The sequence below is a fragment of the Poromitra crassiceps genome (genome assembly GCF_964638095.1).
Source record: "Poromitra crassiceps genome assembly, chromosome: 1".
In the NCBI taxonomy this organism is placed as follows: Eukaryota; Metazoa; Chordata; class Actinopteri; order Beryciformes; family Melamphaidae; genus Poromitra; species Poromitra crassiceps.
In genome coordinates this window covers 72,025,046-72,047,274 of record NC_139623.1, presented here as the reverse complement: position 1 = coordinate 72,047,274, position 22,229 = coordinate 72,025,046, and the positions used below count along the sequence as shown (strand labels likewise).

The window sequence follows — 22,229 nt, the reverse complement described above, 5'->3', positions numbered from 1 at the left end:
GTAGGGCACAGAGGGGGGACCGAAGAGAGTCACCCTGCGAAGGACTAACCCCATTGGGGGTTGGGAGGGACTAGAGTGCTTCAGATGGGACAGAAGCTTTGAAAGGGGGGATGGAAATGGTGGTGGTTGAAATGAATGAAAAAAAGAAAAAAAGAAAAAAACGTGTAATGTTGATGTTGTTGTGCATGTTTACTGTGCCACTTGGGACAAGTGTTTGTTTAAAAGGGGGGGCTGTGTAGCGATGTGGGGTTGCCAGTAAACATGGGTTTGTCTGAGTGTGGGGTTCAGTTCGCTGGGGGTGTTGTAGAGTGTGTCCCACCGCACGTGAACGCGCTGGGAATAGGAGTAACAGCACCTGAAGGGGACATGGAGTCATGTGGGGTTGCTAGCTCGCTGGGGATTGGGTGAGCGGGAGGTGGCCATTTTGTCGGCGGGGAAATGGGGACTGGACGGGTGTGTTAGCTAGGAGCTGTGTGTGTTAGCTAGGAGTGTAGCCAAGTGTGGCTAAGCGCTGGAAGCTGGGAGTGTGAGCAGTGAATAAAGCCTGCAGACCAAGTATTCGCATTCGGCTCCTTCATTAATGATCCAGGAAGCGGATTATTACAATACTTAACCTTTATTGATTACTTATTGATCATTGTCAATCATCATTGAGTGCATTTACATGCACAATAAACGGATGATTATGTATTTCTAGAGTTACCCGATTATCAATGATGTAAACAGCATAAAAAAAACGATCTCCTTGATCAGATAAAGGGTCTTATTGGTTTATGAGAAAACCGATAAACACAAGCTTTCTGCTGAATCATCAGTTTTATTCAGTACATGTCCATTCACACACTTTGAGGCGAGTGCCCGCTATTTACTAAAGTGCATATTATAAACGTGGAAATCAGATTATTGCCAGTTACCTGATTATTCTTATTGTGTGCATGTAAACACACTCATTGTCGCATGCTGCTTGCCCATGGCCCTCCACATGCACTGACACCTAATCAGTTTTCATCCTTTGTTCTTTCCCAGATGTTTGAAAAGGTGAGGCTTGGGGATGGTATACCTAATGCAAGCTTAACCAAGCTTAATCGTGCATTCCTTTATCGCAAAATAACTGGGACGTGGAGGCTAAATGACGTCACATCCGTTTTGTTAGCGTTCCATTTGCAGAAAACTTGAGCTGGGAAGTTCACTGTTCATTGGTCAGATCCAGTCGCTAGCCAGGCTAGTCATCGTTAGCAATAACAATTGACAACATGGCATTTCGTGGCATTTTGCGCATACAAAAACTGCAGCCTCATGTCCACACAGATAGATGTTAGGCAGTGCTGTGTGTACAGCTGATTTAATGAGACACAAAGAAAACAGAAGTGCTAAACAACATTACTACGATTATAACTACTGTTGTTGCGCGGCGCACTGGGCGCAGCCATCTTGGATTTTTGAGGTCGGGGCTGCTGAGGCTCCTACGAGTTTGGAATGGGAAATACCAGCTCTGGTGACGTCACCGTCCCAGCTCATGATGACCTTTGAAGTCGTAAGATTACCAGTTCCCAGTTATAAAGGAATGCACGATTAGATCCCATTGAATCACTGTGGAGTGTGAACTCCTTTGTATGCAGTATTGGCAATTAGATGTAGCAGTCAGAGAAAGCTGTCCTCTGTGGTTCTGTCCCACACCACCCTGCATGCTCTCCTCGGCCTGTGCCGCCGCCCCGGTACTGGACTGTGGGTCTGCAGCTGCGGGGACGGCTCATGCTGGGCGTTTGGGTTCTCTAAGTGGTTGTTGTGTTCACAGGTTTTAGACCCGTCTTTGTTTGAGTCTCTGATCATAGACCTGCGATCATGGCTCTGGACTTGTGTTTGGTCCTCCTCATGCTCTCTATTCAAGCAGGAGTGGTTGTGTTCACTCCTTGTGTCTTGCTGGTCGGGCTTTTGTTGCTTGGCGTCTGAATGTCTATCAGGAGTGCTGTTCTGCTCTTGCCTTTGAGGAAGGCTTAGCATGTGATTGTCAGTGGTGTCCGAACAATGCTCGGGGTCAAGGCTGTGTCTTTGCAGTTCCGGAGAGTGGGTGGGGTCAGAAGAATGCGTCTGGTCCTGGTTCTGGTTCTGAGATGGGTGGTGTTGGTTGTGTTTGAGCCAGAAGGCCCCGCGGTGCTGCTCTAGCTCCGAGAGCAGAGGCAGGTTGATGTCCAGGTGCATCAGCAGGTTTTCCAGATACTCATCTAGCTTAACAAAGGAAGGACTGAGAGAGACAGACAGACAGAGAGAAAGACAGGAGAGCACTGTCAGTTTCTCAAAGTGAAATCTCCTCTCCAAAACTGCAAGTGTCCATATTCACCTTATGTTCATACGCGCGGTGGGGGTGGGCCAAATTCTTCCGGGTCGTGTTAACTCATTGAGTGCCATGGACGAGTATGTTCGTCAATTGGTTTAGTAACGTAGAGTGCCAAGGACGAGTATGTTCGTCAATTGCGTTTTTTGACGGTGGGACGTGCATCAAAGCCAGATCCATCTCCTGTGAAAGTATGGTGGCTGTTGAATGTGTAAAAGCTATTTTAGGGACCCATTAGGTGGCGACAGTGCTCTCCAGATTACAGAAAGGCGAGGAAAAAACAGAGAAGAAGTCGTTGGGGAAACGGAAATCGCATCGCATCCGTATGCATCGATATGCATGAAGCATAACATTAGCTGTGCCTGCAGCAGCCAATCTGCTGCCACAATTGAGCACCTCCGTGTCCGCTGCGATAGCCCATCCGCATGATTTTGTTATTAGTTGTTATTATTCTCAACTGGAAGCATGGGAGCCGGTGACAAATACACGCGGAACGCTGTAAAAAAGCTGGATGTAGCGGACTTTTCAGTGCAGAGCAAACGCAGCAGAAAGCCCCAGAGACACTCCCACACGGAGGAGGAGTGTGCAGTTGAGCACGCAGAGCAGCATACAACACTGACCCAGACAGACCCAGACAGAAGGACAGGATTGGCAAACGCAAGCTAGAATATCTGATGCCCACCAGCAGTAAATCAAGACCAGCAAGAAGCTGCAACCAGCAGCGCACGCAGGGGCCAGCGCTGCTGGTTGCAGCTAAAAAATATTGTTTTGCCAAACAAAATTCCTTGGTTTTCGCTGTTCTATTGAAGGAAATTATTTTTGAGGTGTGACTACATCAGAAAATATTAGCTTCAGTCAGTGATGTGCATGAAATGTTTAATTTCACAAAAGGCTCATTATCTCAGCTTCTAGAAAAAAACGGCTGTTTTTGGTTAAATCAAGCTATCTTCTCCGGCTGATAACTAAAGAACGGAAAATGATATCAATAAACCTGTTTTTGCTGATGATAGAAGAGAGTCTCATCGTTCTTTTTGCGTGTTCGGTGTTTACATAGTAATATCACACAATATTCTGTGGGCCTCGAGAAATCACTGAAAACGCTCTGAAACTCTGGCACTGGGAGCGTCCGTTCTCCAAAAGTGGCTGGCACTCAATGAGTTAACACTTCCGGCGGTCACGGCGCAAAAATACAAAAGAACGTCAGATGAAGACAGTTGTTTTTGTAGCGGACAGCGCAGCCAGGGGGTAAAACAAAGAACGTAGCTTACTACTTTGAGCTCGGTACACAGAAAGCAAGCGGAGTATCCACTGTTAGCCAGGTCAGATAACGTTATCGTCGACAATGACGAGCACTTTCTTGTAAAACATACCTGGACTCCAACAAAGAAAGCTTCAGATAGTTTTCTCTCCTCCGAGCGCAGCTCGAGCCACTTACGTCTATAAGACCCGCAGACGTTAACGTAATTCCCTGGAATGCGAGAATTAACGAGCCAGTTACATGGCGTTTCATTCTTAGACATTGCCGTTTGCTTTTATTTGGTACGTTACATACAATTGGCTAAATTATTAGTTAATTCAGAGTTAGATGATATTGGCCTTTTTCTTTTTCTTTTTTTTTTGCTGGAAGTTGTCACACGACCACACAACCGGGTCAAATGGGCATGGCTACATAAGGCGAATAGGATGGACACTTCCAGATTTGGAGTTTTTTCACTTACAGTGTAATTTTCACTTGCAGTGTATTATTGTATTTAGTGTATTAGTACTGTAACTGGAAGGCTGCAGGTTTGAGCTTACAGCCGCTCGTGCTTCTGTCAAGTTAACAGCCATGAGTCCTTTAGCAAGGCATTGAGACTCTATGCTGCTCAGCATAGAAGTATCAGCTAAATGACTAGAGCTAGCGCTTTCTAGATTGTATTAATTTTAAATAGCTGTGAACTGTGGTGGTTCTAATAAAACCTAAAGGCAGTAAAGCAGTGATACTCAACTTGCGGCCCCGCGGGCCGATGGAATTGCAAAAAAAATATTTTCTTTCCTTTTTTTTTTACAGTGCACCTGAACGCAACATGCAAGATACCCGCTGAATAAGTGTCCAAATGTTCATGTCATTCAGGCTAATACTCCACTTCTGTAATAGCATTTCAGTCTGGAATATGGAATATCTTTCAATAATCTATAATTTAGCTGCTAAATTGTCAAATACCGCCATCTGCTCGCTACCCAGGCACTTATGTATGTACTTAACCTAACTAACTATCCGGTGTGCACAACATTGTCAGACTAAACTCCGGCTGACACCCCAAAAACCTACAATCCGCTACAGAAAAATGTATCGTTTGTTTATTAACTGGCCCCTGGCCTTCTATCATTTCACGAAAGTGGCCCCCGGGCAAAGCAAGTTGAGTATCCCTGCAGTAAAGTAACAAACTAACCATCGTGAGGGAGCGCATAGCCAAGCAGCTAGTGAGATATTGTTTATCTTTATCTTAAACTAACTTTACCATGGCCCACTTAAAGGATGTCTTTACCAGTAATCAACCCGCTTTGTATAATCTGGGTAATATAAGCACATGGGCAGTGTTTTGCCTTCTCTCTCTGTTTACCTCAAGGAGAAAATGCTCCTGCTGCTGCCTGCAGAATCTCCGTCCCCACCAGCTGCAAGTCATTAAGGCTCGTTAAAGCTCTCAATTCTCTGCAGATGTGCACATACTTAAATAATAAAAAATAAACAATAACAGCCGCCCTCGGAGCCGATTCTGCCTCTCCAGCAGAACTTCCGCAGCTCCGTTCTCATACATTGTGACGTAAAACGCATCAGAACGGAGCGCTTTGGCAAATGGGAGATCTCCGTGAGGAAAACACACAGAGAGAAGGTAAACACTGCACACATGTGCTTATATTACTGAGATTATTAATGATACAAAGTGGGTTGAGTGGGCTAAAGCCGTCCTTTAAGGACAGGTCATGCCATCAAATATGTATTTTTATTTTGAATAAAAGCACAATACCACTTACATCTTATACTTTTTTAAAGTGTTACAATCATAATTAGGACTGCAGTGGTTTGAAAAAAGTAAAATTCGGACAGTAACGTTGAGTGAAAGTTAAATTGATATCCTGTTGTACCGTCTATCGGCATCCAGGTCACAGCAGAGTGCAGCCAGTGGCAGGAAGGTGGAGGGGCATTCAGGAGGGTGGTACTGCTCCAGGAAACCAGCTACATTTAGGCCAAAGTCCTGGCTCCGTGGGAGATAGTCAGGGTCTGCACTCACTCTGCCAATGATCTTGGGTGGCACAGGGACAGATGCAAACTCTGCTTTTAAACTGATTAGACATTTTAATTAATGGATAGTATATATTTTTGCCCCAGTCAAACATTTTTTAACTTGATTAGACTTCTCAGTCAACATACTGTGCAACACATGGTTTTATGAGACAAACCATGAATGTTTTGCTCCCCCTACAGGCCAAACAGAGGGTGCAAAATGACAATATAGCTCTTACCTCACACATCATGATGCCAAAGGAAAAGATGTCCACCCGTTCGTCATAGCTCTTCCCTGAGAGGCACAGAGGAAAGACAGAAAAGGTAAAACACATCACCAGTGTTTGTTTGTTACTTGCTCCATGCTGGAGATGCTGTGGCTTACATGTACAACCAGGCATGTGAGTTTAGTTTATTTTATTTGTTTAGCACAAATTAAGGTACAAATCTGTGCAAGGTGGGAACGAAGCCTTTGCAGGCTTGTACAGAGTTCCACACCTACCCATATCAATTTCGTGACATGCAGGCTAAACACTCAACAAAAAAACACAAAAAAAGAAAAACTACAAAAAACGACATGTTAACACGTTCACTGCCAATGACGTATTAATACGTCAAAAATAATCCAACGGTTGACTGCCAATGACGTATTAATACGTCAAAAAAATGATTTTTTTTTTTTTGACCGTGGGATGTGCATCTAACCCTTTTACATCTCTTATATAAGTATTGGACGTGTACAACGTGTACAACCCATTCCACCGACCCACTAAGTGGCGACAGTGCTTTCCTGACTAGAGGAAGGCAAGCAAAAAGCAGTGTGACGAAGCCATTCTCATGAAAATGGATTGGCGAAAACGCTTTCGTTTTCGCGCTGATTGCTGGCGATGCGGGATTGCAAATTTGCATAATCGATCACGGGTGGAACACACTTTGAAACACGCAGCATAAATATGTCCAGATTCGCAAAAGCTTCATCAAAGCTCTCAACCAAAACTCCAAGAAGCGAGCGAGTCCATCCAGACTTCCTCAAACAGCGGCCGCGCAGACAGGCAGCAGCAGCAGCAAAGCAGTGAGAGTGGTGACAAGCTTGTGACACTGCCGCTGCAGCCAAGAAGAACGCCCACGGAGGGAGGAGTTGGAAGCAGAGGGGGGTTTCCTGCTGTTATGGAGGAAATTACTGTTCAAAACTATTGTTTAGATGTCTAACGTCTTACTGATGCCAAAAATGAATGGTTAAAGTGACTGTTCTATCGAATTTCACAAAAAGCCGTTTATCTCTGAATAATTTTTCTGACGCTGAAACCATGCTGTATTCAACTGCTAATGCTTACATAACTACTAACTCTACAAACTAACTCTTTTAGACAGAGAAAGCACACATTCTATTAGTTCTTTTGAGATATTGTGTGTTCACAAAATCTTAGCAGAAAAGAATCCTCGGGTCTTGAAAGATGAGCCACAATCCTCAAAAAAACCCTCTGGCAGAACCTACCTACAGTAAAAAAAAAAAACGTCTGGCAGTGAATGTGTTAAATCAGCAAAGCAGCAAAAACAAGGTCATTTGCATCTGAGGCAAAAACATGAAGGCTAAGAGGAAAACAAAGTGTCAGAGAAAAGTTGTCAAAATCTGTCAGAGAAGGATGAGTACAGGGATCAGGAGGACAGTACCGGTAGATGTTTCTTCAGGTGCTTTTTGAAAGCAGAATAAGAGGACATTGATCTTAGCGGTAGGCTTAATTCACTCCAAAGCCATGTAATCACTTATAGTAGTTTTCTGTCGTTTTTGTATTTTTGAGTGTACCTCACTATCTATGTTTCTTTTTGAGTGTGTTCTATTAATTATGTATGTAGCTCTTACTGTTTGATATTCCTCTGTTTTTATGTTTGGGGACTGCGGATGGAATCTAGCCTCGTGCTAAATCCTGCACTTTTGACACTTTTACCATGTTTGATGTGTTCATTAATTGCGCATTGTCCCGTCCAAATAAACAAATAAAGTAAAAGTAAAGTAAAGTACCTTCAGACATACAGTTTAAAGTAAAGTACCTTCAGACATACAGTTTAAAGTAAAGTACCTTCAGACATACAGTTTAAAGTATAAAGTACCTTCAGAAATACAGTTGTAGTCACAACCTTAATTTGTGACTGAACAGCCTGGTTCATAATTTCTGCATATTCATGTGAGATCTGCTACTAGATCACAAGAGATCTATTAGATCTAATTTAATGCACACCACTTCATCTTTTCTGAAAGTCTTTCACAGTCTTTTTGCTACACTGCTACATTGCTGCACTTTTGGTATAAGGCTAATTTAACTCAGTGAGGTTCAGACATTTCATTTACCTGTGCTTTTCTCAAATGTGTCACGGTGTACAGTAGAGGTCTGCATTGGGAGCGGACCCAACACAAATCTCACGGGAGCGGGCGGTTTGAACTTAGCTGTGGGCAGCGGGATTAAGAAAACAACAACTTGTTAAAGTCGAGCTGAACCCAAAAATGACTTTTCTTTTCTTTTAGTTCAAATACCTGGGTATGCAGTGGACCTATTTAATGATGTATGCAAAAAAGAATCACAAAAATCTAATTCCTTTAGTTTTTCACACTTTTTCACATCAAAAGTTCATTTTTCAAGATTTCATTGTTAACTCTAATCTACAGTTTGCTGACGTCACCTAGTACTATAACATTTCTACCCCATTTCAACCAATCATATCACGACATGCAGCTGTCAATCAAATCTTCATTTCTGGATAATTTTCTCTTCCAAATGAAGTAGAAAATGGCGCCTAGTGCCTGTCATCTGGCAGAATTCCTATCCCATAAACTAACTACTAACTTGGCCAATTGCATGAAACATGAACAAAAAACAAAAACTATAATCTCTAAGAATGCAAAGAAATGTAACTGGCTCGTTAACACGTTCACTGCCGTGGACGAGTTAACTCGTCAAAAAAACAACAACGGTTGACTGCCGTCGACGAGTTAACTCGTCACATTTTTTTTTTCTTTTTTTGACGGTGGGACGTTGATCAAAGCCCCCTACATCTCCTATAAAAATATGGGAGCCACCGAACGTGTACAACCCATTCCACCGACCCACTAAGTGGCGACAGTGCTCTCCAGACTAGAGAAAGCCGAGCAAAAACAGCAGGAAAAAGCGTGAGGAAACCATTCTCATGGCAAAAACGCTTTCGCGCTGGGAGCTGGCGCACAACGGTGGGGGATTCCAAAAATAGACTCTGGGTGCAACACACTTTGAAACACGTAGCAGAAAGCCCAGAATCGCACGCAGCTTCATCAAAGCTCACAACCGAAACCCCAGAAACGAACGAGCCCGATCCAGACTCGCCCGACGAGCGGCCGCCAGGCAGCACAGACAGGCAGCAGAGACTCGCCTGTGACACACGCTGCAGAGCCACCAGAGACACACCCACGGAGGGAGGAGTTTGAAGGAGAGGGGGGTGGTGTTATATTGGAGGAAATTACTGTTCAGAACTATTGTTTAGATGTCTGATGTCTCACTGATGCCAAAAATAAATGGTTAAAGTGACTGTTCTGCCTGTTCTATCGAATTTCACAAAAAGGCATTTATCTCAGCTTTCCTTCTCAGACGCTGAAACCATGCTGTATTCAACTGCTCATGCCTACATAACAGAACATGATAAAAACTAACTCTTTTAGACAGAGAAAGCACACATTCTATTAGTTCTTTTGAGATATTTTGTGTTCACAAAGTCCTAGCAGAAAATAATCCTCGGCTCTTGAAAGATGAGCCAGAATCCTCAAAAAAACCCTTGGCAGAAGCTACCTACTGTATTGGATAAACTGTTGGCAGTGAATGTGTTAAAACGCGCATTCCAGGAATATCGTATTTACAGAAATAGCGTAAAAGGCGCACGCTTGAGAGCCTGGTTGTCAGGGGTCGCCCCTCGGAGATCCCAGGCGGGCGGGCAGCACCCATGCATCGGATTGTCCACTCGCTCCACACGAAGCAGGTGGCTGCCTGGTACTCCGCGGATCCCACTCGCGTAGCACGACAACACGCTGAATCCCACTCGATTTGGGGGTGGAACACACCAGGATTGGCCTCTCAATTTGTTTTCAGTCTCCGACGCTCGTGCTATTTCAGTTCACTTCGACTTTAAGTTCTGCAAGGCCTGTTAGGCTTACAAGAAATGCTCTTTAATAGTCGCTTCTAATACAGTCTCTTCCAAAATTAAGTCTTAGAGAACTGAGGGGGCCAAAATCAGCTCTAGTCATTTAGCTGATACTTCTATGCTGAGCAGCATAGAGGCTCAATGCCTTGCTAAAGGACTCATGGCTGTTAACTTGACAGAAGCACGAGCGGCTGTAAGCTCAACCCTGCAGCCTTCCAGTTACAGTACTAATACACTAAATACAATAATACACTGCAATGTTCAAATGTGGCCTAGTTCAGTTTCATCATCATCAATCCCCACTGATCGGGTCCTTGGGACAAAACCTTGATCATATTTGTTTCTGCGGTCTAAAGTGTCTCGAGGGGTCCTTGACACAACATGTCAGGGAACCCCCACTCCTGCCTGGCAACCTGCCCCACTCACCGTGGATCATCTCTGGGGCCATCCAGTACGGGTTCCCCACCACGGTGTAGCGCTTCCTCCGGTCAGGCCTGCGCAAGTCGGACAGTCTCCCAGGCCGCTCCAGAGAGGAAGCTCTGCTCTGGCTCCTCCTCTCCTCCAGCACCAGCCTCGCCAGCCCAAAGTCCGCCACCACCACACTCTGGTTCTGAACCAGGACACATCAAGAGAGCATATTTCCTATAAACGTTGTTGCTTCCTGTCACAAAAAACTTGAATCTTGAAAAATGGGATTGCTGCTTATTGATTTGTTTCTATGGGGAAATAAATAAAGAGCACGACTAAAAGTTAAAGCTCATAGTAGCCCCTTGATATCAACAAACATGTATTCCATTCAGATAAAGCTCATCTGAAGTTGAAACTACGTCGTTAGAATAGTGGAACTTGAATCATGTAATTTACTTGGAAAGTAGAAATGGTTCCTGTTTTGTTTTTGTTTTTATGCCTCCGCCGGCGATAGCCAGGCCGGAAGGCATTATGGATCCGGGTTGTCCGTACGTCCGTACGTCCGTACGATGTTTGTTAACGCGATATCTGAGGAACGCCTGGACGGAATTTCATCAAATTTGCCTCAAACATCGACTTAGACTCAAGGATGATCTGATTAGATTTTGGTGGTCAAAGGTCAAAGGTCAAGGTCACTGTGACCTCTCGAACGCCATTTTCAAGCTTGTTAACGCCATATCTCAGGAATGCCTTGACGGAATTTAATCAAACTTGTCTCAAACATCGACTTGGACTCAAGGATGAACTGATTAGATTTTGGTGGTCAAAGGTCAAGGTCACTGTGACCTCTCAAACACCATTTTCCAGCTTGTTAACGCGATATCTCATGAATACCTTGACGGAATTTCAGCAAATTTGCCTCAAACATCTACTTAGACTCAAGGATGAACTGATTAGATTTTGGTGGTCAAAAGTCAAAGGTCAAGGTCACTGTGACCTCTCAAACGCCATTTTCAAGCTTGTTAACGTGATATCTCAGGAATGCCTTGACGGAATTTAATCAAACTTGTCTCAAACATCGACTTGGACTCAAGGATGAACTGATTAGATTTTGGTGGTCAAAGGTCAAGGTGAGCTCTCGAACGCCATTTTCAAGCTTGTTAACGCGATATCTCAGGAATGCCTTGACGGAATTTAATCAAACTTGTCTCAAACATCGACTTGGACTCAAGGATGAACTGATTACATTTTGGTGGTCAAAGTTCAAGGTCACTGTGACCTCTCACACACCCAATTTCCAAGCTCTGTAACGCAACATCACAGGAGCGCCTTGACAGAATCTCTTCCAATTTGCCTCAAATGGCGATTTGGACTCCAGAATGAACTAATGGCGGAGGCATAAGTCCGCATTGCGGTCGTTCTAGTTTTACATAAAGCAATCCAACTGATGACAATATAAAAAGTGTAGAGGCTGCCAATCTTCTCAAGGTTTGTCTCATTTGGGAGCAACATTAATGTGGTAATGATTTATCAATGACTGCACACAACACCTTTTAAAGGTGTGTGTGTGTGTGTGTGTGACGTGCGTGTGTGTGTGTCTCCTATTTGGAGGTGATCTGTGTACTACATAATAACATACAACATATAGTAATAATGACTTATTTACCTCTCTGACCAGGCAGTTGTGTGAGTTTAGATCCCGGTGGATAACATTCATGGAGTGCAGATATGCCTTAGAAAGCGAGGATATATATGTAAGGGAAAATGTGTGCTCCGCATGGAAGTATCAGGTATTTAAGAATATTGACTAGACAGACTCACCATTCCAGTCGCTATGTCTTTGGCAAAACTCACTCTGACACTCCAGGAAAAATCTTTGTCCTAGAACAAAAACAGATGTACTGACATCAAAATGTGTAGAAATATATATATATATAAATATATATAAATAGCTAGAAAGCCTTTTTACCATACCATTTTCTTAATGGTCTCTCTCAGAGTTCCCCCCTGGACGTACTCGGAGATGAAGTTTAGTCGTTTGTCCTTGTAAAAGAGTCCAATAAACTTGAGAACGTTGGGATGATCCAGACAACGCATCACTTTCACCTACAGTATACAAAGATAGTGAGTGAGTGCTCCAAGTCCATCCAGAGAAAACTGGACTTTTTTTTATTTTATTTTCCCCCTTTGGTAAACATGAGCATGCTGTGTGCAGTTTATTTACATTATGTCATAACTTCTGGGTATTGTAGTTCAAATCTTTCAAACATTTACCTTGCGCGCTGCCATTCGGAGCTGCCAAAGTGTGAAGCTACCTATTTGCAGCATCAAACATATACAGTAATGGGCCCTATCTTCGCAAAAGCGGTAATTTAGCGCTTGCGCTCGTTTAACGCCATCCGCAATGCAAATTGGGGGCGGGCACAAGCGCATGCCTGTTATAATTGTACTGGGCATAGGCTGCCACAAGCCAAAGCAGGCGTTTCAGCGCTAAAATGTGGGGATAGATGGCATTATCCTATCGTCAGCAGCGCGCAATTACTTTGCGCTAAGAGCTTTGAAAAGGACCTCTTAGCGCTAAATACCTCGCTGTGCTGGAGCGCACCATAATCTCTGTGCTGTGCAGCACAGTGCAAAGTAATTAATTCCTTTTGGATATGTCATTACGCACAGCCTTGCCATGCCAGGACATCAAATTCTGCTGCTAAAATTGGGTATTAGCAGATAATTCAGTGAAGCAATCAACGATAACTCACTGAGAAACTTTTATCACATCGCAAAGAGGGAAATTAATCGAGAAAACCTGTTGGACAATGGACATAGGCTATTCACCTTCACCTATCCCATAACGCGGAGGGTCGTTGACACCACAGACGATCTGTCAATAAGCTCTCTCCAGCTCTCTTTGTCCTCAGCACGAGTGAGTACACTCTATTACGCATGGAGAGAATTACAGCATATTGCATGCCTCGTGCAAACATCGATCGCGAGACGGGAATCTGATTGGTTTTGATTGACGTAATGCCCAGCATTGCCTTGCGCCTGCGGCACGTGCCGTGAACGTTTCCGCATCCCCGCCGAGAATTGCATCCCCACCATATCGTTACAATATGCTCCCATGAGGTGGGGATGCTGCCGGGCGGGGGTGCAAAACTCGGCATAACACCTGGACAAATGCGCAAGGCAGACCGGTATCTTCCCTGCCTTAAGGCAGACAGGTGCGCAAGCGCAAATAGTGGGTATCGCCTGTACGAAGATAGGGCCCAATGTCTTGTGCTCTGCTGACCGCCTACCTCCTTTAAGAAAGTGTTCTGTGTCTCTTCGTCAAAACGTATCAGCTCCTTCATCACCATCACCTCCCCCGTCTCCTGATGCGTTACCTTGTCAACAACAGCTCAATCACAATGCTGGCATGACATCCTTCAAGCATAGAAGTGGATCAAATTGATCTTACCAAGAGTAGCATAACGTGGTAAATGGGCGTACGCTACAGACATCCGACCAGACATGATTCAGAAATAATGAAAGGGACTAGCTTGGATATCATTGCTGTACCTTGACAGCCTGTCCAAAGCAGCCCTTGCCCAGCACTTCTCCATGGATGAGGTCTGAAGGTCTGAAGATGCGATGGGTCCTCTCTCCAGGGTCGACACGCAGAGACTCTGAGCGAACCATGTCCCTTCGTTGGGATAAAAGCGGAAGTGCTCCAGGGTAGATGGGACATTTGTCTGTACTGCAGCTACGACTGAGAATGAAAGAGGAAGACACAGTGAGACATACTACTGACAGAAATACCTTTTTGACATCAAAAGTCCCACTAGTATATGTGTTTTTGTTACCCAAGAAAGCAGCAGGGGGCAGCAGCAGCATCGCCTTTTAAACTTTTATATTGCACTCTCAACCCGCGTTTCTCCACCGCTGCAGGCTGTCTCTTCCCCCTCCCTTTTCCCTTCTTCTCTCACGGCTGTCCAGATGCAGCTGTCTACCAGCCAAAACAAAATGGAAACTTCCGGGTAACATTTTCAAACTAATGTGATTTAAACCAGTAGCGTAGCCAGACTCGGCTCATTGGGTGTGCCACAGAAAGCCAGGGTGTGCCAGGGGGCGGACCATGCCCCAAAAAATGTGGGTCTTTTCAAACCAGATTTAGAGGAATATTTGTGTGTTGTTTGCTCCTTTTCGCACTCATTATTAGCAGGTAGAAGCAGTCAATTAAATTGTATTTTTTGGCAACATGTAAAACCACTTTGTTTAGTATCTCAAAAAAGTCTCACCTACTTTTTCCAATGAGTGTTCTAGTCGGGAAAGAACGCAAATTTGGTTGGCATGCAGGTTCGTCTACTGCAGAGAGATCTGTAGCGTCAGTGTCCTCTGGCTCTGCACAAACCTCCGGTGTGTTGTTGGCTGCAACACACCGGCTTGTTCCCCGCTGTTAACGTCATTGTTTCGGCTGCATCATCTTCTCCACTGTACACCACCAATACAGGTGCAGGAACGGGTGCACTACAATCCGCACTTGTTGAGGGGGAGGGTGACGACGAGTCATCTTTTTCCTCGTCGTTTCTTGCCTTTGCCGAAAAAGCTTAAAAGCGAGCTTTGTTTCATGTCTTCTTGATTTGGCGCTGCTGCTGCTGCTGTGCGTGCGTGCATTTGTTTACTTTACGTGGACGACAGCTTAACTAGTTTCCCATGATGCTCCGGGGCACATAGGTCAGCGGACAGTTGGACACAGTGCATGACAGCGTTGACATGTGTTTTGCAGACAAAATAAAACACTTTTTTAACCCCATTTTTTTGGGTGCGCCAGTGGCCTGTCTGGGTGGCATTTGCACACCCTAGCGCACCCGTGGCTACGCGCATGATTTAAACAAGTAAATAGCCTCACTGATGCACGTTGGAGGTTGGTGTTGGTGTTTCAACAAACGAAGCAGCAAACATTGTATCAAAATACTCGCTTTGATGACATAATCGTGAAGCTATAAAGCATTACTCAAAATGTGAACGTTACAACGAGGGCTTTATTTTGAAAGAGCTAAAGCGGACGACCTACTTACATTCTGGCTGACTTGATGCAGTCTATGCGCCTGGGGCTGGCTGGGCTGTGTGGGGTGCATTGTACTTGTGAGAGACGAGAGACACTTTTTTTTCTCGCCATGTTCCATCAATGTAAAATTAGTCTCGCTGGCCAGCCTCCCCTCCCTAACCTCGCGTCACCAGGCTCTTCTCGGTGAGAAAGAGCCTGGCCTCCGTTCACAAGTGATTTTGTCACCCTGCCTGCTTCCGGCCTAGAGCCCGCCCTAGACAGGAAGCAACAGCGGAAATAGCTCATTAACTTGACAATTAGACACAACGAATCAGAAAATAAAACGGCAAACAACAAAACAAAAGATGGACGTACCAAACAAAGTTTTTGAAGAAGTTCTTGTGGAAACATTGCAGATTCACAATCTCACATATTTTAAGCAAATACAGAAGCTTTACTTTTCAAACAAATGGCCAGTTGATGGAATAGTTATAATGCTACAGTAGTTGTCTGTCCGCTGTTATCGATAATGGAGGATCAAGTACAACAGTTGAAGCATCTCTGCTGCCTGTGCTGGGAAAGACATGGACATTGATCATAAGATTTCACATGGCGAGTACTCCATTGTCTTTGGCTCTCCAGAAACCTTCCTCGGCAGTGACTAGAAATGTGCTAACGCTACTATACAACTTGTGTTGTTGTTCTTTTCAGGCTCTAGCTAATGTAACCTCGCCACGTCAAGCTAGCGGCAACAAAGACGTTTTTTGGCACACTTATTTCCGGTGTTGCTTCCAGTTCCTTGGTTTACGCCCCCATGACAAAAAACGGGGTGAAAGGTGCCCAGAATATCCCCTCCCTACCGTGAGAGGAGTCTGGCGCCGCCACGGAAACAGGCAACTGGGATAAGCCCTCCCCTGCTCTACAGCTGCTTCCCATTGGAGCGACTGTTTCAGTGGCTGCCGGATGTCCGCTCCCGGCTTATTACAAACTCTGTCATTGGCTCCGACCACGTCAATCAGAGCGGCTTCCGCTCCCTCCTCCCTGTGTGTCACTGTAAATAGTGCCCTGCCGCCTCAGTGAAAACAACAACGCTAACTAGCTAGCAAGCTAACGGCAGAAACCTACATGCTAGCTCGTTGCTACACACTGAAAACGGCAAGTTGGATTCTTGGAAATTATTTTCCAAGGGCACTGCCACTAAGCGCCGCCCATCGCAATCCCACTATGGAGACCTGCAGCGCCAGACTCCTCTCACGGTAGGGAGGGGAGGCTGGCCAGCGAGACTAATGTAAAATTAACTGTTAAGAATCAGCCTGTGGGAATCACTGGATCTCTACTGGTTCATGCTGGAAAAGGGGCAGGCAGCAACTCAGGAGGACGAGAAGCAAGGTCGGAAAATCACGCGTTGGACCCCCGCCAAGATTTATATCGCTGTGACGTGCAGAGCCGTCGCGTAAAAACCCACCTAATTTGCAGGGTCACTCTTTCGGCTAAACGGCCCGGCTTGGAAACTTTTAGACTGAAGAAAGTGCCACTAGTTTGTGGATATTAGTGGGATTTTTGGCCAGTCTAAAAGGGGCTAAAGAGTCAAAATAGTAACTGCGATGAATTGAGGGTTTGTGTTTGAAAACATGCTGTCACATCTGACAATAAAAAGAATAAATAAATAAATAAACAAATTAATAAATAATGGTTAAGAAACAGTGTACTCTAACTGTTATGTGATGCTGCGTTGATAAGTGCTTGCACACAAGCATTGCATTTTGCCGTATTATCATTTAATTTTGTGTGATCGTGTCAATCCACCATGTTGACAAACACTCTGGGAAATGAGGACTGGGGACGCAAGCGTATGACATCATCGGGGGGACAGGGGATTGGATAAGATAATTTGTTCGACTGGGGGGGTTTAACAAATTCAGATATTTTGCTAACTTGGAATTGGTTCCAAGATAGAACGTGGTAACAGGACCCAACCCTAGTGATGAATCAATTTGCCCACAAATTGATGATCACAAAGGGCGGCTGTAGCTCAGGAGGTAGAGCGGGTCGTCACTAATCGCTTTGGATGAAAGAGGTCGGTGGTTCGATTCCTGGCTCCTCCAGTCTGCATGTCGAAGTGTCCTTGGGCAAGATACTGAACCCCAAATTGCTCCTGATGGTGTGCCAGCACCCTGCGTGGCAGCTTGCCACCATTGCTGTATGAATGGGTGAATGTACCTATAATGATTGTAAAGCGCTTTGGATAAAAGCGCTATATAAATGCAGGCCATTTACCATTTACAAATTGAGCATAGTGTTAGTTCAGGCAGGCAACAAAGTCAAGCTCAGCTCACAAACCCAGCCCACATCAGCTGATGGCTCAGCTGATTCCCTTCTATGCATTCAATTGCCGAATACAAGGCACCTTATTCAAGCGGCTTCATTCTGCTTACCCTTGCTGCTTCCTCTGCAAGCCGCTTGCAACCCACCTCACCACAGCCCCTCCTTACATGCTGTGTGTGACTGAAACAACCCACCTCCACCACAGCTCCTCCTTACATGCTGTGTCTGACTGAAACAACCCACCTCACCACAGCCCCTCCTTACATGCTGTGTGTGACTGAAACAACCCACCTCCACCACAGCTCCTCCTCACATGCTGTGTCTGACTGAAACAACCCACCTCACCACAGCCCCTCCTTACATGCTGTGTGTGACTGAAACAACCCACCTCACCACCACAGCCCCTCCTTACATGCTGTGTGTGACTGAAACAACCCACCTCACCACAGCCCCTCCTTACATGCTGTCTGACTGAAACAACCCACCTCCACCACAGCCCCTCCTTACATGCTGTGTGTGACTGAAACAGTCTAAAGTGGTCCTCCTGACTGAACCAAGATGCAGCACTCCTTACAGGATGTGTCTGGAACGCATTCCCATGGTTCCTTGGTGCTGACGAGGCGAGAGGCCCAGCCTGATTGGTTCATCATCTCTCTCCTGCTCTGGACTCGGCTCCTCCTCCAGGCTGGGGAGTTTGTGGGTTGAACTGAGGTTGTCACGGACACAGGGGGCGGGGCAGTTGATGGCGTCCTGGGGATCATCGGAGCTGAGGGGGTCATCAGGAAACTGGGGGTTGTGCTCAATGGTCAGCTGCAGTGGTCTGCTTGTGTCCTGGATCACATGGTTTATCTGGAGAGGAAAAAATAGTCTTACTTAGGATAATGGTGCTGATGTCTGATGATCATCCACGGATTATTATAGTCTGTTGCTCTTGCATTGGGCTGCTGTTTGTCTGGCTTTTGCACACGGTCTGTAAGGAACTTTTTATACATTTTTTACTGTGTTTTTCTAATTTGTCTACTGTGTGTTTTTATTGACTGTATGTGAGCTGCTGGTACATGAATTTCCTTCGGGACCAATAAAGTATCTACCTACCTACCTACCTGTTGCCATTTGAAACATCTTGATGTTGATGATTTTAGGTCCCTTGCTGCTTATTTTCGTGTCTACATGCGTCCCACCTGTGTTTTTATGATTTTTAGATTTGAGTTTTGTTCATGCTTTTATCTGTTTTGCTGTGTAGAGTAACCACTGCTCATTGCATTAGACTCATTAATGGGGGAGGCGCGGCAAACAAATAATAGACATTGTTGTGGTTTTAATGTTGAACCAATGCTTGAGGCCGACCTCATCCAGGGAGATGTTGTGGACCGGGATGCCATTGACCTCCAGCACTTGGTCACCGGCGTGGATGGAGGACAGCAGGTCAGGGGTCAGGAGGGCGGAGTCTAGTCTGAGAGTGAGAGTGAGTGGAGGCAATGAGGGGTAAAGACAGACAAAACAAGAGGAGGGGGGAAAACGCCAGTGAGAAGTTTGGGGTTCAGTTAGAGTTCAGTACTAATGAGATCATGCCAAATTGACACTTCCACTTGTTCCCCTCTGAACCCCAGAGAGTACTCACTCTGTCACAGTTACAACCAGAGAGTACTCACTCTGTCACAGTTACAACCAGAGAGTACTCACTCTGTCACAGTTACAACCAGAGAGTACTCACTCTGTCACAGTTACAACCAGAGAGTACTCACTCTGTCACAGTTACAACCAGAGAGTACTCACTCTGTCACAGTTACAACCAGAGAGTACTCACTCTGTCACAGTTACAACCAGAGAGTACTCACTCTGTCACAGTCACAAGAGGGCCTTTCTCCTGGCTGAGGTCGGTGGCTACAGTTAGCCCTCGTCTGCCGCCATCGGCGTCGGGAGGGAGTGACACCAGCGCCACCATGTGGGGACTGTTGTTCAGTGGAGACGCTGACCTCACAGCTGATACTACACCCTGACAGAAACATTGGCCACTGCATGATGACACAGGAGGACATAGACAGTCAGAATCAAGCATGTATTAGGAATAGGACGCGTCCCATTTCTGTTTCTCCCATTTTGTAGCGCCTTCTCCTATAGACGGTTTTAACTTGACAACAAAAACATTCTAAATTGGCCACAGCCTTACTTCCTGTTGACCCTAAAAAAAGGATAAGTCATCACTCACATCAAGATTCAAGATTTTTATTGTCACTCCATGGTACAAGTATCACGTGTGAAATTCTTGTGCTGTGGACTCCGTTTACAACATAGGCTATTACAAAATATAACAGGGCATATGAGTGCAAAAACAACAAGAGACACAACAAGCAATAAGGCAGTATAGTGATAAGACAAGTCAGAGACAGTGGCATATTCACTGCACATACACTGTAGGTGCACATGTCATGTGCATACTTTAGACGTGCTTAAACATTTTAAATTCGGCGTATTTGACATACAGGTGCAAATAGCATATTCCTTATTAAACATACAATTAAACTCTGCGTTTTAAATTCGGCGTATTTGACATACAGGTGCAAATAGCATATTCCTTATTAAACATACAATTAAACATTAGACATACGTAATGGTAGCAGCTATAGTACGGTACAGTACGGCTAGCCTGGGTAAACCCATCCCCCACGTGACCTGCTCTCAGACCTGTTCTCAGTCACTAGGGTCTGGAATCCCACCATTGTTAAACGATTTCCTGCGGTTGTTGGGCCCCCCCGATAGACCGCTCCATTATGCAACCGTCATCCAACCAGCTTTGTGCACAGAGCACATGTGCAGTGCAGCAGATGGCGTCATCACTCTGCGACCTTTGTTGTTAGCGCTCGAGCTAACTCCACCTAGCTAACTCACCGAGCTAACTCACTAGGCTACTGCTAGCAACCACAACCGGAGCGCGATGGCTACTAGCAATGTGAACGATTTTTGCAGGTTGTGTAAGAGAAACCTTCGTTCTAAAGGCAAGTTGGGCAGCTGCAAACCACTCGAGAAGGGGGTATTTCTACGCCTGGAGAGGGTTGGTGTGAAACTACACCAACAGGATAGCAAATCATGTCGGATTTGCCAGAGTCTGACTGAGGTATGTACTTGTAACCTATGTACTAGTGCAGCACGATTAATCTACACTTCCCCCGTGCACTCCCGCAAATAAGTAATGTTATGCGCAGCCAGTTTATCAGATAATTTCGCCGTAAAATGTGTCCAGGTGATGAGAAGCCCCAGCTGCCCATCCGCTCAGACCCGATTTCGATATAGCGTTTGGTGATCTTTTGATCAACAGACCTCATAACTCTCACTTGAAAATGAGATCTTGATCTCAATGTGATTTTACCTGATTAAATAAAGGTTATATAACGGGGATCTATACTGTTACGTGTGTTTACCAACATCATTAAAATATCATAAATGTATCGCTGTTTTAATCAATGGCTATGTTGCTAGCTAGCTAACTAGCCGTAGACCAGCTATGAACCCCAGTTTGGATGCTCACTGCCCGTCCACTAAAACGCGATTTCGATATAACGAATAACGGGGATCTATACTGTTACATGTGTCTACTAACATCATTAAAAGATCATAAATGTAACGCTGTTCCTGGTACTTTAGTTTTAATCTAAGGCTACGTTGCTAGCTAGCTAGCCTGCCTGCCTTGGCAAAACAACACACACACACTACATCTCTCTCTGTCTAGTCACTATAGCCTGGATGACGTTAGCTAATGCTACCCAGCCTTACATTGGCATATGCTGCATTTAGCTTGTGGTATTATGTAGGCTACAGTAATATTGTATAGCTGGCTAGACAGACGAGTTTATCTGGAATCAGTGTGACAAGATCCCTGCTGCTAGCTTGTCTGCCTTTCTGTGTCAGAGTATCTAGTGTCCAGGTGATCAGCTCTGAAGCCCCGGCTTGTATGGTCCTAAAATCCGATTTCGATAACGCTAGGTGTTATTTTGATCAACAGACCTCAACCTCAACAGCTGTCTCTCCTTCTCTCTCTGGATAGACTCCTGTCATGATCTGTTTATTTTATCACAACTTGCAATGTAAGTACTGTGTTTATTCTTTCAGGTATTAATTCGATACCCTTCCAAACAGACCAGGGTGCCATGCCCCACATCAGCCGCAGGTATTGTGGAGAAGGGCAACTGGTCAGCTGCTGCCAACCTGATGAGGAAACAGGCGTGCTTGTTATGCTGGACACTGAATGCCAGTCTGCAGACTTCATCCTCCGGCGCTGTTCGCCTCAGGACTTGAAGGCCTAACGTTGTACCATGGACTGTATACATTCTGTGCTAATAATGCTAGCATGCTAACATCCTTTTCACACACACACACTGAATATACCGAAATGCTAGATTTGATCATGGACTTAACGCTAATGTTAATCAAAAACGGCCGCAGTCATAACGGTAAGGTGTGTTTGACCTAATTGAAATATTAACGTTAATGCCCTCACATTTCAGCGTGGTTACAGATAAACCTATTTAACGCTAGCTAGCTACAGTAGATTTTTGGAGGCGTTAATGTGAATGTCATGACCTAGTGAGCGTAGGATTATACTGTATATTATACATAATCCAGATGTAACCTAGCTATAGCTAGACGTTAAGAGGTTAGCGTGAATGCGACTGAGACCTGACATTACTGAAGTGAAAACAAGTGACCTATATTTTTCA

The 22,229-nt window shown here is 45.0% G+C and overlaps 1 protein-coding gene across 1 annotated transcript in view; it reads right to left on the bottom strand.

The window, feature by feature from the left end:
• Positions 1 to 801: 801 nt before the first annotated feature.
• LOC310785584 (LIM domain kinase 1-like) overlaps positions 802 to 22,229 on the bottom strand; it is a 40,026-nt gene continuing 18,598 nt past the window's right edge. Inside the window, exons 4-15 of the mRNA XM_083646709.1 lie at positions 19,353 to 19,529; positions 18,862 to 18,967; positions 18,089 to 18,363; positions 13,722 to 13,911; positions 13,460 to 13,546; positions 12,141 to 12,272; positions 11,988 to 12,047; positions 11,833 to 11,898; positions 10,185 to 10,368; positions 5,837 to 5,892; positions 5,459 to 5,616; positions 802 to 2,242 (exon numbers count right to left, since the gene is read on the bottom strand). Coding sequence (XP_083502835.1) covers positions 1,642 to 2,242; positions 5,459 to 5,616; positions 5,837 to 5,892; positions 10,185 to 10,368; positions 11,833 to 11,898; positions 11,988 to 12,047; positions 12,141 to 12,272; positions 13,460 to 13,546; positions 13,722 to 13,911; positions 18,089 to 18,363; positions 18,862 to 18,967; positions 19,353 to 19,529 — 2,092 coding nt within the window. The 3' untranslated portion in view covers positions 802 to 1,641. The remainder of the gene's footprint in view (positions 2,243 to 5,458; positions 5,617 to 5,836; positions 5,893 to 10,184; positions 10,369 to 11,832; positions 11,899 to 11,987; positions 12,048 to 12,140; positions 12,273 to 13,459; positions 13,547 to 13,721; positions 13,912 to 18,088; positions 18,364 to 18,861; positions 18,968 to 19,352; positions 19,530 to 22,229) is intronic.